Source organism: Aphis gossypii, chromosome 3 (genome assembly GCF_020184175.1).
Source record: "Aphis gossypii isolate Hap1 chromosome 3, ASM2018417v2, whole genome shotgun sequence".
Taxonomy (NCBI): domain Eukaryota; kingdom Metazoa; phylum Arthropoda; class Insecta; order Hemiptera; family Aphididae; genus Aphis; species Aphis gossypii.
The window spans coordinates 32,391,196-32,407,758 of record NC_065532.1 but is presented as its reverse complement, the minus strand read 5'-3'; the positions used below and the strand labels follow the sequence as shown (position 1 = coordinate 32,407,758).

Below are 16,563 nucleotides of genomic sequence, written 5' to 3'. Positions count from 1 at the left end.
ACTTGTAACGCAACTCGCATATCTGATCTCCCCGATTTTTAAGTTCAAGAGTACAATGATTTTTGAACATGTTAAAAATGTATTTGTTTTCAAGTAAACTGTAGACAGAAACGTATAAAGTCATTACAAAACCTAAACTATGTAGTATTGCACTATTGATTAAGTTAAAACGGTTAAGATGTGCTTAAAATTTAAAATGCTTAATATCATTTTTTTAATATTTTTTGTTTAACTTACGATGGTAAATATTTATTTAAAAAATGATGCTCGTACTATAATTAGTAAAACAATATTATTATACAGTAAAAAAACGTATTTTCATTGAGAGATAAATATTCTAATAAATTATTATGACGATCAGACCACGTCATAATCAATATATAATGTACTCGTATATTAAATGACACAAACTATTATTGAATAACTGTAATATTAAAGAAGTTTAAAATGTTTAGTTTATGTGATACCTACCAGTATAAAATATAAATGTACAGTAATTAATTATTAGAGTAACCACATGGCACATATTATATTATATACCTACTATCATTCATCACACATGTGTCAAAATCATGACGGCTCGTGTATAATTTAAACGTAATCACATAAATTTAAGTTTAGGTAAATTTAATAAATACTTATTACTAATAGTATACATAATTTTAATAAATAACAATTACGACAAACTACTTGTGCAGTATTATAAACTAAAAAGTAAAAACCATTGTATACGTCATGACACATGATGAATAAAAATTATAAGACAATGATAATAATCATTATGTTCATTGGCATTATGATCTCAATGACATATAGAACAAATACTTTTAACAATGATAATATTTTACTGTACTGTATTTTTATTTTAAATCGTTCAACTGCTCATATATTCATACTTAAGGAAACTATATCAAAATAGTACTTAAAAATACAAACTAGAATCAATTTCTTACCAATAGATAGAGCTGCATGGAAGCCTTTAGAACTTTTTTTATTACATTCTAGAAAAATAATTTTGAAATCGATATTAATATATATTATTTACTCTTCTAGTTATCACAACCTAAAAATAAATAAAGTAAAAAAATTATAATCTTAAGTACAAAATAAATACTGTACGTAACGTGCGGCCGTAAGTAATTTATTATATTTTATTGTATTATACATACTACATACAGAGCAGTCTGATTTTCGATTTAGGGCTAGGTACATAAATATAATAATACTAACTGACTCGAAATAAAAACCTCTATTCGTGATGATCTAATATTTTATACTATATACAATAATTATTATAGTTGCGAAAAATGTCGAAAATGACCACAAATTCAACAACCGTTAGTGGCTGAATAATTTTTGTAATAAAATTCTGCCCCAATAGCTTATAACAATACAATAATCGTTAAAATATATATTATGTATGAAGTATTAAATTTAATCATTACAAATTATACTATTAAAGTATACAAATATTGAAACATTTTATATTAAAATTAATATACTGTTTGTGGTATTGACACCCATCGATCAACGGGAAACTCCGTTCCCACAGGTGTGTGCTACTGCATATCATATATTTTTTTCACGTGCCTTTCTAAAATACAATAATATAATAAATATTTAGATAATTGATCGTCGTGTTTTGCAAAGGTCCACTATTACAGTCCACGTGCGCGTTTTTTCGACTTATACGGAGTACTTGTAGCGCAACAACACGGGTATAATATGTAACTATTGTAGTCCTCAACAACATTTACGACCTTCACACACTTCTTTGTCATATCACCGCGTTAAATTTGCTGAAAATGAACCAGTAAAATTATAATATTTTATTTAACCGACCTCGCTGTTTTCGCGAAGTTGCTGAGATACTTAAATTTAGAAGTATTTATACTATATAATGATCTTAAGTGTGCCAACAGCCGAAGGGTTAAAAGGAAATAAATTAGTAAAAGTAAATATTGCACGTGGCAGTGGGGTCAGTACATAATATAGTAAGGTAGGTAGTGAAATATTCAAATATGATTTACGATTAGACTAATCGAGAAGGCTGTATAAAATAATTAGAACATTCTTTATGTATATATTTTTATTAAAGTTACACTCAGCACTCATGGCGTATCTAGTAGTCAAAAAACAAGTTTATTATATTACTCAATCTAATGTTGCCTAATATATTTAACGATAACAAATATATTTTTTGCTCTAAATTTATTTTATAAGGACTAAATAATTATAAAATTAAAAATCTTGTTATACTTATATATAAATATTATTTTTTAACACTAGAAAACTTATACTAGAGCTTGTTAACGGATTTTTAATTATTGTTCAAAATATTTTTACTTTTTGTTAAAAACAGGCTTGTGTAGATTTTTTTCAATATTGTGAAGGGAATCAGATTTGTTGGTAACACAATCTGTGATCAAATATTAATATTTTTTAAGTCTTAATTTCAAGATATAAGATTGCCTAACATTTATAATTTATAGATATACTATAATTGAAGAAAAACATTAGCTTGCGAGAGGGGAAGCTTCCCCTATTTCTCTCTCGTGCGCACTCTTTTTGTTTATAATTTGTTTCATAATATTAGGAATTAATAAAAATATTTTTTGCGTGTTTAAATATTTAGCTCTTTTTTACGTATTCATGTATATCTTTTTATATTTTTTATGTAAAACGTGTACATTAGATTTATATTTTTAAATTTATATATATTTTTTTTTAATGTATCAAAAATAGGTAAAAGTTGAAAAATGAATCTTCAAAAATTTAGTATAGGTACATCATATTGTTATGTAACAATTACATAACAGTTGAGAGAGTTAAACTATTAATGTACTATATTTGTATAAGTTTACATAGTATATGCATACAATGTATATATTGTATAGTAAGAATTAATTAATTATATTTAATATTTATGTTTTAAAATAAAAATTATAAATTACCTTACAGATATTACCATACTGTTATTAAATTACGGACTTCTAAAGTATATTAAATTTTAAAGTTGCTACTACAACTTCAAAATACCTAAGTATCTAATAAATATCCCTATATTTTTATTTATCTATAAAAATTATATTACAGTAATAATATTGTATTATTAATTATTATATTTTCACTCAAATTATTTTCTAGTAAATCTAAGAATAAAAATACGTAATATATCATTCGCTGTTCAGCCACTTTATATTTTGTCGTACAGTAGTCGACAGTCGTCATAAAACGTAGATTCATCACGTGAACTAACACCCCAATATGTACACGGTTACCGTTTAAAAAACCGGTTTTGCATTTCTAGCTATATGATTACCTAACACCCGGACATTCGTTCAAATGTGAATAAAGATCATTTTGGATTAGAAATGAGAACTTTCGCTTCCTTCCTGTGAAGTGTCACCTTAACTGACCTAAGTTATATAGTATTGGGTAAACCCATATTCCGTAACCTATAACCTTTATCGGCAGTAGGCACTATGACAATAATATTATTATAATTGAACAACTTGTGAATAAATAAATAATAAACTAACTAACAAAATTTATTTGTATAGGTTTTTAATATCGGTGGTATAGTGACCTTAAGTATAAGTAAATGTTATCGTATATTATAATTTTAAACTATGAAAATACCAAATATTAATTACTAACCTATACACTCAATACAATGTATAATAACATATATACACCTATCGTACTTGACATGGGCATTTCCATATTCGTGACCATGTATGATGTATTATCACTAGTGTAGTTTTTTCTTCTCGACATTCCGGTGAACTGCGTAATTGTACACCATATCACTCGCATTCTATTATAACAACATAAATAATCAATTAAAATATACTAAACGACATCGAGGCAATGGAATTTAACATTTATTATAATCCAATCCGGTAATTGGTTATTATTCAATCGTGAAAAGGAAACATTATTACATTACTCGTATTTATTACACATATACAATTATACAATATACTTATTATATTAATTGATTGTCTAGATATATTTTAAATAATTTAAACATCGAGAGACCCACCTACAACATAATATATGCACGCGTATATTTCCCTGAAAGCTTAACCTTCGAAGAATTACCCGCTAGCTAATTTCGCCCATTTGTGATAACCGTTTGTGTTTTAACAATATTATAGAATGTATAGACACAACTTTTTCCAAATACGACATGACATAAATAAAAAAATAAAAACGCCGATGACAGTATTACATAGAGTACCTACATACATGTATGTATATAGGTCATAGAATATGTGACCAATACATCGAATATTATTTTAAATATTTTTTAAATAAATATAATTAATTTAAGGTCCAGATCCAGATCAGTGTTCAAATGTATCTCGTATAATATTATCCTACATTCTTACACAAGTTTATATACATAGATTATAGATACTATACACAATAATTAAATTGAGTTTCTTAAATATTTTAAGGTGCATTGTGCAAATAACATTTGTTTTTAAATATTTAATAATTATTAGAATGTGTTTTGCTAATACAAGTATACAAAATAATTTCTATACTTTATTATCTATAGGTAATGATGGTTAAATAATTTACTATTAAATCGTTATGTTTAAATTTATAAATTAGTATAGGTATTTGAATATAGAATATTTTTTTAACTTGTTTATAGAAATGTGTGTATATTTTCCATTTTTTTACATTCAATTCGAGTCCCCAAAAAGTAACAACATGGCCAAGAAGCGAATAAAAAATTATTTTCGTACGAGTTGAAACCGATAAACTGTTTAATACATTCGCGTGCTTGGACAAAGGCCACTAACCACAAGGTCACCTGGAAAATTGTGGATTTGTATACGAAAAACATGTAGTTCTTTTTTTTTATGTATAATTTTCAGTTTTACCACGATGAAGGCCAACCAAATAAATAAAAAAAAATGCTATGTGCTCATCGATAATAATAAGTATACGGAAACGAAGGGAACACGTACTTGGATAAATCGTAAGAATTATAAATACGATATCGTTCATAAAAGCACTCGCTTGCAACTCGAAAACCAGTAGACAATTGTTGGATTCTTATCAGAAAAATACCCTTATCACTAGTCGCTACACACATATAATTCGGTACTATTCTCACATAACACTAGTTTACTATTAACGCCTAAATAATAGCTCACGAGATCGATTTTTTAATACTCGATGTTTAGCTTAACCTAATTTCTAATCCGATCATAAAATATCTTTTCTTAAGTTTTAATAATTTGGTTGTTAGTTCGAAAGAATGATTAGATTAAGAAACATATTATCGATTTTTCTGATATTTAAGAGAGCCATCGTCATATACTCACATATTATTTTTACACGATGTCTGTTTTCAAATGCATAATTTTTTCTTTGCAGATAAAATGTCGGTTATCGTCATGATATCTGTGAACCCGTCGACGCTAATGGTTACTGTTCTGCTGGCACTGCATCAAATGACGACGTTCACGTGCAACGCTCAACGACAAAGTTCCGGTCGATCGCGTCGAAAAGCAACCTTCGGAAGCGGCAAAGGGTTAACGTGGACTGGCGCCCAGTACCGGTTCGAATGCGACACGGTGGATGCGTTACTCAGAGATGATGGTCGTTATGTGCCGAGAAACAACATCGCACTCAGAGCTCAGATATGTGGAAATGACTTGTACTTGGCGTACCCTAGGTTATTATACAACGCTTCTATACGTATGTCGGACCGAACCGAACGAACCCTGGCCCTAAATCAAGAAAAAAATAATACGATTATCTACAATTTACCGACTTTGTGGTCGAATTATTTTAGTTTCCATTTAATTTTAAAAACACCTACATAGTGTTGCTTAATTCTACTTGTATAAATTAAATACTAAAATAATAATAAGGAACAAGACAAAATAAGTTTGCGCAAATGATTAATTTCACACAATTTCCAAAGGATTAAAATAAAAATTAATGACATAATCATTTGTACCACTCAGTCAAAACTTCACCGATTTTATGCTCTATTTTCGTTATTTCAGGTTACGATCCGGCGTGCCAGCCACTGTGGCCACGACTTGCCTGTTTACTGATGACGTGTGTGATGAGGCAGTATTGACACCTTACCCCTGCTTATCTATCCAAGAACAGGGTAAGTCGGGTGAGGTGCAAAACGCCGTCGACTTGTACTTGGATACGCAAGAGGTGCTGTGGGTCCTAGACACGGGTATTGTACAGACAATGGACAACGACGCTGAACCGCTGAGAACGGGACCGCCAATCGTATGGGCGTTTGACTTGAACACGCGTAAGGTAACCGTTTTCACTGTTTAAACATTCAGAAACAACCTCCATAATATAAAAACTTAAACTCATTTCACTCATTTTACTTTTGAACAAGTCACCCTTGAGCCGTGTCTGGCATTTGTAGTTGAATTAGCATTTTATTACCTGTTCGTTACATAATAATAATAACTATAAAAGGACAATAATTACTATAAAAGGACAGCTTTCGCGTGTAATTTCACGTGATACAATCGCAAAACGAATGGACTGATAAAATACAATTATTTTTCATACAAAATATAGTATAAGTAATACTACACTACTACAGGTATTGAAAACGTCAATTATCTATTATAATATTAATTATACCTACTGAAAACAGTGTCATTATTATAAAATATTATCCCATGCTAAGATTAGTAAGTTTATTATTATTATTATAAGTTTATTTGATGTACGAGTATAATATTATATATAATATATTAGGTAGGTATATAGAAAAAAATCGATTTTTTGGCAGCATACCCTTTGATTTAGGTGTTTTAGTTGTTATTATCCATCCTATTGGACAAAATTATGAGAAAGAGACGAAGTATAATATACAGAGTGATTCAATCATTGAAATCCAGACAATATTTTTGAAAATATCAAAAATATTATGAACAAATACTGATAACTTTTATAATAGTTAGGACAACAATAAAAGTACCTATCATCCACTCAGCAGTATATAATATTATAGTTATATAGTCACATCATAGGTATACACGGACTACATCCCACATTTAGTTAAATAAGTAAGTTATTGTAAATAGGTATATACTATATACTATATATTATATACTTCAATATATATGATTATTAATAAAGCATTAGAGCGCCGGGTGTTTTATACCTATATTTATATATAACTAGAGAGTGCTAATAAGAGTTCTATAGGATTCGTTTTGTAGGACTAATAATTACTATTCGCGATTCCCCACCGATTCAACATGTATCGATCGAACTTGAAAATATTTTATAACGTTAATTACAATTTATAAACCGCATCGGGGTGCAGATGTGATGTGGAATAACGATATCACTGCGGTAATACGTACATTTCGGTATAATATATAGGGTGATCCACTTATACGGCTACAATATTATAATAATAATTGTTCACGTTCTATATAGTTTGTAGTATTTATAACACTATATTTTTACATGAAAAATATGCTTTGATTATAGTGGTTATATTTTTATTATGTTCATGTATCTGTATTATTTTTAATGTTATAATCCGAAGCCGAATATTCTTTTCTAAACATTTGTATGGATATATAGGTAAATAGATAATATAATAAATGTTGAATAAATTGTTTCCATTAATGAATATTTGAAATATTAAATGAGCGAAATAATATACTTACCACATAACTTTTTCAGGATTACTTGCACCTAAATGTACAAACTTTATGTATATTAAAAACACAAAAATTTACCCAAAACAATTGTTATACCTATGTAAATATGGATCACCCCGTATATAGAGTGGTATGTAGTAGGTACATAGTAAATGATTAATGAACTAAAATGTAGAAATTCGATTTTCGTTCGAGCGGCGACTATATGGGCATATATAGTAGTTTGGGTAATCGTATAACTGCTGCAGCTCGTTAAGTCATACGCATAGCTGATCTCGTCGCCGGGCGTGAACGTCAACGGGAGTTGTGCAACGTTCCATGTAGTTTAATAACTTATATTATTTTTTTTCTCTCATTCTCGACCGCAAGAGACACATTGTAGGTAGGTACTAGGTAAACGCTCACATGCACAAATCTATATAGGAACCTACCCATAATAATAACACATTATATATTATAATTTATAATAATGGGTTCGGTCGATAATATAATATTATATTCATATGACGGACCGATCGGGACGATTGTCTTTGAGTGAGTCTCGTCTCTCGTATTATTATTATAGCGCGTTTGATCTCTGGTTATTGGATCAGCGTAGTTCCACGTATGAGCAATAACGCAGGTGCATAATATGTATCCTTTTGACAGTCGTTATTAGGATTTCATAATAGGTGAAATAGCGCTTTACGTTACCACGATATCCAGGATTATTACTGTTACGCAATGTTCAGAATAGATGTCCAATTTCGCGTTATTGATACATCGTTTGTGTATAATATTTTGTTAATTATAATCTTAAATTTGGTAACCGTGTGATTATTAAAGCGGGTGTATAGAATTAGGAAATAGTTTAACATTATGTGCCTAGTTTATCAAAATATTTAACACGCGTCTCCAAAATAATATGATATTTTTATTTTTCTATAAGCTTTCATCGTCAGTTTCGCATAATAGTATAGTAAAATATCTACACCAATACATTTTTTTTTTAATGTATTCACATTATGCTCATATTTAAAATGTAATTTATATAATCATGCTGAATTTGAAGGGAATTTTAATGAGAAGAATAGTACTGCGCTTTGTAGTTGAAATTTAAGTATTTTGAGATATTGAAATTTTACGAGAGATTATTAGTATACTTTGTATTCAGAAAAATTAAAAATATATTATAGAAAGCTACTGTCTTTAGAATAACAATTATTTTTAAATTTTAGAACAACATTACTTACATTTCAATTGGTCATAATATTATTACCTAATGAACTAACTAATAACTGCAGTAATAACTAAGCACACAAAAATCATTTTGAATGTAAAATCTTTTGCTTTACATATTGTATAATGTTATTTACGAGTATGTCTGTTGTTTAAATTTTTCATATATTATTTTTAAATGTCAAATAAATAGAAATATAAAAGATTTTATTTATACTCATGCATTTTATAGAATTTTATTTTATTTTTGTTTTATAATATTGAAACGATGCCGAGATGACGCGTAGTTAAATTATTGTCCGTCACAAGAAACTTTTTTAAATTTATATAACTGCAGCATAAAGTTATGATTACCTATAATAAATAAAGTATGTAAATAAGTACCTTACTATTTATCATAACTGACTAAGCAAACTGTTATTGTTCGTCCACCTTTGAACAGAGATGCCTTTTATTAATATTTGATTGGTTTGATTGGTTTACTTAAGAATTTTCTGAAACTGTATGCATATATTTCTTAGTGGATATACCTATACTTTATAAAAGCAACCTTCTTTAACGATTTGTTAACTTTACTTATCTGCATGTAAAGTATAAAGCTTACGGGCTCTGGTGATTTTCTAGCTAATTTGTCTTGCCTCTGGCGCGCCTTCGTCGACTTTTCTACTGAATACACTTCAACCACCGGATCCATGCCTCTGAGCCAAAATAATTATCTGTTTTATTATAATATGTGAATAATATAGTTACGTGTTAATACATTAGCGTTAAATGATTATTAAAAAAAAAAATACTCGCCTCACTCAGTAGCGATATTTTTATAAAACCGTCGTGCAATCGTGCAATCGTCCGAAGACACGTGATGTATTTTAAATTTTAACTGACATCGCCTATTTCTTCCAGTTTTTTTAAACGCAAATCGTGTTTTGGACTCAATCAACTTTTTCGAAATCATGGCGTAGTTGAGAAAACGTGCAACGAGGTTAAACGTAAAACGTTATAGGCAGGTCAGCAAAATAGGCCTGCGGGTAAACACTTATAATGATATTATTATTACTATTAGCGAATTTTAATTTTTGTTTGCCCGTCTCATTTTTGGAATAACATTTGTCCAAAACACGCGTCATCATACACGCCCATATACATCGTATACGCGATCTATACGACGATGGCGACGAGGCCATATAATATGCAGTGAAAGTAGGTCGATAAAGAATCGATATATTTCAGGCGTCGGCGATGTCCAACAAACTGAAATCGATGTTTCTGACACGCATGTAGCTGATAATGTATAGTTATATCAGCCACGTACCTATAAAACAGAGTTACATAGCGGACGCGACGACTATAATATACGCTTCGTAATAAGGTAAAGTTTAGGTTAGCGCTATAATTGTATAGAAACATAACCTTTGACGGCATATTAATAGTTTTCTAAAATATCAACTACACAATTTAAATGCTAAATAATTACCTATTATTTTACACCAACAATCGTCTATTTTTAAACTAAAATGTGTAATTTATTTATTTCATACATGGTAAAGATAACTTAAGATAACTTTAGTATTTTATAAATGCTCACTTTCATATCAAACTATATAATAAATTCATAATTTATTGTTGAATAAAATAATACTTAAATTTCGGTTCTTAGAACCAAACTCTGTTTTTTATAATGAGCTTACGGAAGAAATTGCCAGATTATCATTTTCTAAAGTATTCTTTAAGTTTTATCTGATTATATATTATAAATCCATAACCTATACAGGATGATTCATCAAGATTACTCGCCTCAATTATTTTTTTTTCAAATTTTGATGTTTTTAATTTTTAAATATACCCTTAGACTATTTATTATTTTATATTCCTAAGACTTTTTTTTACTTAAGAAGTACTTTATAGCAGTACAAACTTCAACTTTTCAAAATATAAAAATCCCTCTTTTTACTGTAAATTATTTATTAGGTAATTGTTTTGAAAATATTGATGTATCTAATAAAGAATGTAATCCAATAGTTTATCAGTTATTAAAATATTTTTAAAAAGAATAAATTCCTTAAAAATGGTTAAAATAAAAAAATATAAAATCGATATATAATGGGTCTAGTATTGATTATGCTCGGAACTTTTTTACAAGTTATAAATTAATATTGATATGATTTATTACTAATGCCTAATTTTCATATCACCAAATCTTCTTAATCTAGTATCATATGTACCTATTATTAATGGACAGTTGCGTACATAATGTTTAATAACTCATTCAAATTTTAATTCCGATACATTAAAATTTTTAAAAAGTTAATAAATAATTTATTAGGAAAAAGAGGAGGGAGGTTGCCATTTAAAAAAAAACAGGGATTAATTTTTCTTTAGGACACTTCTTAAATAGTACAGAAAATCTCAAACATTTAAAAAACATGATCTTTGAGTATACAATTTCAAAAATTAGATTATGAATAAATGAATTATTTAAGAAAAAGGGGTGAACATGCTTGGTGAATCATTTGTGAATCTATTCTAGAATGAAGTAAATAAACCATAAACCTTTATGATTATTTTCAGATATATTCATTGAAACAGATACTTCTAAAATACTTATTTAAATATTGTATCGATTGTACCTATCTCTATTTGAATACAAATTAATTAATTAATCTATTTTTTTTATGCCAAACTCATTAACACAATAACACCAGTGGTGTATCTTTGAAGCCAAGTCGAAAATTTTAAGTATTATTTTATATTTAATTGAACTTTTATAGGAAGATAGAATAATAAAAATTAAATGAAAACACTTTTGGAGAAAATATTTTGTTAGTACGATATAAATAAAGTAAATAATACAAATCAAAATGTATGATACACATAAAATAGTTTCAGATTATTTTTACAGCAGTAATTTCAAATTTGTTCGGTTGATTTATTATACCAGTGATTTTACCCGGGCGGATTTACTTTTACACTTGATTAACAGTAATTTATACATGACGACGGTAATCGTTCGCGTTTACTCTTCACCATTTATAAATAGGGGCTCGCAAAATTATTTCTTATGTTTACACCCCCGACCGGCAAACGATAAAAAATAAATATCAAATACTCCGCTGCTATTACATAATAATAAAATATGCTTATATTATTATATTATTATGATCGGTGTTTACAGCTTTTCAAAAAAATCGACTTGACGTGCTTGACGACGCCGATGAGTCGTCTCCAGAGTTTGGTTGTGGACTACGACGAGACGAACGGCAAGTGTTACGTGTACGTGTCAGACGCGGCCAACCGCGCAGTGATAGCGTACGACGTAGTCGAATCAAAGGGATCGCGAGTGGTGTTGCCCAAGGCGATCGCGGCAGGATGTACAAAGCGCGACGTTCTCTATGTGGCGCTTGTCCGGGCCGAGTGCGGCGGCGGCGCCGCGGCGCTGATTGTCACGTACCTTTCGGGTGTCAGGGCGTTCACGGTCCGGACCGAATACCTGCGTCGAGGTTCTGCGGGAAAAGTGACCGATTTGGGCGTCAAACCGGACAGAATGGTATTAACTGACGACGACCTTGTCGTACACTATATTATTATTATTATTATTATTATTACTAGTATAATTGTTATATTAATAAAACTGTTATCGAAATGCATTTGTACGGGCGAGAGGGCGTAACCCACGATTTTGTTTTTCCAAGATACAGGAATGTATAAGACTAAAATAGATTATAGTGGTAAGACGTAGGTACATATTATTATACATTACGAAAGCTTTGTCAAAAGTGTTGTAAAAAACGAAAACAAAATATACTTGTTTTTTACAACGCTATTGACAATCGTTTTCGAAACTATAACACACGAGGTCCCACCCAACGTGTCAATTTTTAATGCGTTGTGCATAGGTTATTCTTTCGTTCCTCGCGGGCACGATTTATCTTTGCGTGATACGTATAATGCATTCCTAGCGAGCACTTATTATTTTAATCAGTTGGTTAAAATATTTAAAATCAATTACATTATATAAGAACGAATAGTAAAGTGGATAAGACTTTTGTAGTTTTATCGATTTACTATTGTGTTTTATTAGGTAGTTAAAAAAATATGGTAATATTATGCATTATGCATTATTTCCATATGAACAAGGCAAGTTTTACTTTTTTTAACCAAATTATAGGAATTACTTTTGTGTGTGTACATATGTGTGTGTTTTATTAAATGTGTTTAGATTGTTTTTTTGGAAAATTTATAACGTTAGTATACAAGGAGATTTTACGCTGGTTGGAAAAATCACTTAAGTTATAAATTGCTTAAAAAAAAAAAAAAAAATACCACAAGAAACAAATAGTTTTAACATATTTATATTACAATATATAAAAAAAACCGGATAGCAATCGGATGGCAATTTTTATGCTACTGGGTTTGGGGACTTCATTAAACGCTTTATTTTAATAAGAAAAGTATACCTACATTATAATTCCAATGACTAAGTTTTTTTATGACTTGTCAGTGTGCGATAAACTGAGATACCTAATAATTAATAAGGAACTTTATTTGCAATATATACACATAGTTATACAAATTTAATATAAATTGTTAGTTGAAAATTACGTAGTCACTTTCTGAAATAATGAGCTAATAAAATATTTGAAATTTGTATTTTCTGAAAAGACGAGTACATTCTAAAATTCGTACATACCCGTATAAATTAAAGGCTGATTTTTTAAACAACTCAAATAATTCAAATGAAAAATTCTATGACTTTAAACTTCAACTATTTACGTTAAAAAATTTTCAAAATGGGCTATTAGTCATTCTACAGAAGATTGTTCTACTTATAATTTTGAATAAAAACAGTCTAAATCATGACTATACATCAGAAAGTGACTGCGCATATTAGCATTTTTCAATATCTATCCGTTTTCGTTCACTTTTAACTAACATTTTTGAGTATAAAATTGCCTATGCATCAAAAATTCGAAACTTTCAATTTTTAAAGCATGTGCGTGCGTATCTTGCATTCATATAATTTTAGGTGTAATAATAAGCGATCATTAGTGTGTGGACTCTAATGTAAAATTATATGAGACACGCACATGTCATCGACTATAGACTACAGAGCAACATTTTTCACTAAAAAGTAAAAATCGTGTACCTACGTTTTGTCCATCGTACCCCAACTAAGTTAGTAATGCGATAAGACATGCGAATACATATTTTATTTTATGAAGTATACTTTTGATTGATTATTATACCTTTATTAAAAAAAAAAATTTCAAATATGTTTTAAGATTTATTAATGCATTACTAAATATATCGAATCGATGGAAAAAAAAAATTGATATTTTTATTAGAAAAGATCGTTATCAAATCTCTTTAGTTTTGAAAATGGATAAATGAGTATATGACAAGTTTACTATATTTGAAGCAAATTTTAACGATTAATTTTTCCAACTGAAATATCAATGACCTTAAAATTAGTATTTTTGTGTTTAATTTTTTTCTGGTATCATATAAAATTTTTGAAATATAAAAATTGCTTTTATTAAAACTAAAACATATACCTATATATTATTAATAAATCAAAATTTGTTATAAAAATTAAAATCTGTTCAACCCAAAGTCCCATGATTTTGATAAGCGTTTACATCTATAAATATCACTTACTATTTAATGAATACAGCCCATTTTGTGTCTTATGCAAATTACAATGAAATAATTTTATACGAATGCACACGTGTGAGTTTCTGACTATAATTTAATGTATACAGTTATTATAATACTTTCTGGCACTGCAGCTGTTGCATCTTGTTAAATATAGTTATATACGCGTGTATGCACTTTTTACCCAAACGTCCTCGTCATGTTTATAACATAAATCATCGATGTTACACATCTGTAAAAACACGTCGCACATACAATATACATTATAATACCTTTCCCTATTTTTTTCCACAGAAAATTCTCAAAATATTTTTTTTAGTAATACCTATTGATATTTTTATTGTCACGTTAACCTCGGTTCAGTGAATAACGAAATAGGTAAATCGCATCCAGATTATAAAATATAAAGACTGAGTTTGATAAAACTTACGATGACTAGCATATAGTTTTATTCCAATATAAAGAAGTTGTCTTATCACCAATTATTTGTAATTTTAATTTCTTTTTAAAAGATATCTAATCAAGAATGCAGTCAAAATAAATAAATACAAACCATCAAAAAAAAAAAAAAAAAAATGACATTCGAAAAATATATAATAGTTTAATATCGACACGCGTGCTATTAATTAATTAATTAATTAATTTATAATATATACGCCCTATTGGGCTTAGTATAGACGTGCAGTACATAAAATAAATAAAATATAATACATCAATCGGCCTATACTTAAAAATTTGAATGTGCACCAGTTTGATATGATATTTTATTTCTATATTATGTACAATTAACGACGACATCACATACTTAAGGCTCATATTATACTATGCCTAATGTTATAAGTAATACCTGTTTAATAATTCTCAAAATAAATATGTTATACGTTCATAATACGATCAATTATCTCACGGCGTCTTCCGGATAATGCTAATTGGATAAATCATAAATGTATAGTCGAAAAATGGCATTAATATTACTTTCCGGTTTCAGGTGATTTTAGGTACGGACGGAGGCACAAAAGTGTTCTTCCGATACGACGCTTCACCCGACGTGCAGAGCTGGGACGCGACCCGTCCGTTCGCTGTGGAAAACTTCTCACCGGTCTATCGGTCTGACCCCTGTTTTCTGGCTACCCAAGTGATGATCGACCGGGACCGGAACCGGCTCTTGGTGCTCGAGTCAAACTTTCCAGACTTTGCACAAAACACTGTCGGCTGCGGAATCGTGCACAACGTCCGCATGCTCGAAGGATGCTTTTAAGTCACGTTCGTGACCCTTTCGACTATGCGACAGAGTCTGCAAAGAGTCACTTGACAACATAATATAATAAAATATACATTACATCAGTTTTAAATCCGTGGAATAAACAAACTCAATTCACCAAAGATTTGTTAATATCGTTTATAACTCCTTTATAATATACTTACTTAACGGAATCGTTTACATTCACCAGCGTGAACCGGGCGGTATACTCGAATTCTACCAGGAGTAAATTTATCATCCGATTTTATTTGTATGAAATTTACTTTGTTCTTTAGGTTTAATATATATTTTAAATTCCATCAAATTATGTATCATAATATTTTATATTTAATTTTCTTTTAAACATCATTCACCCGAGATTGAAAATTCCTAAGCACGATCTCGTATAAGAGAACTATTATAGAACAAAATTCATTATTATACCTAAGAAAATCACGGCTTATAACATATTAATAAATAAAAGTTATTTTAAATAAAAAATATTATGTCAATAAAAGTATAAGTTTTATCGTGTATGTTTTAATTATTTACTATAAATACATAACTAAAATAGTTATTGTTTCGTATAGGCAATGTATATTTTAAGGCGTACGGTATACTATAACCACGTATACGAGTATACTTAGCAGATCGGTGAATTAAAAACTAGGTACTACTACCTAATATACTACCTATATAACGAAATACAATAATATTTTTCTTTAACGTGAAAAAAAATATAAACTTTATAGTGGCCCTAAAATA

At 29.0% G+C, this 16,563-nt stretch overlaps 1 protein-coding gene and 1 long non-coding RNA gene across 3 annotated transcripts in view; one reads left to right on the top strand and one right to left on the bottom strand.

The window, feature by feature from the left end:
- Window positions 1-16,563, top strand: part of LOC114129275 (protein yellow-like) — a 19,453-nt gene extending 2,890 nt beyond the window's left edge. The window contains exons 1-5 of one of the 2 annotated variants that reach the window (XM_027993962.2): window positions 4,956-5,124; window positions 5,401-5,701; window positions 6,039-6,309; window positions 12,079-12,450; window positions 15,547-16,561. In XM_027993962.2, the coding sequence (XP_027849763.2) occupies window positions 5,406-5,701; window positions 6,039-6,309; window positions 12,079-12,450; window positions 15,547-15,816 (1,209 nt within the window). In that variant the 5' untranslated portion in view covers window positions 4,956-5,124; window positions 5,401-5,405 and the 3' untranslated portion in view covers window positions 15,817-16,561. Of the gene's footprint in view, window positions 1-4,955; window positions 5,125-5,400; window positions 5,702-6,038; window positions 6,310-12,078; window positions 12,451-15,546 lie in introns of those variants that run through there. The other variant, XM_050202980.1, reaches the window with a different exon arrangement.
- LOC114129276 (uncharacterized) lies at window positions 1,006-6,020 on the bottom strand. The gene is made up of 3 exons (XR_003592823.2): window positions 5,349-6,020; window positions 3,661-3,820; window positions 1,006-1,799 (listed from the first exon to the last, which is right to left on the bottom strand). It is a non-coding gene; the product is annotated as an uncharacterized LOC114129276 (long non-coding RNA).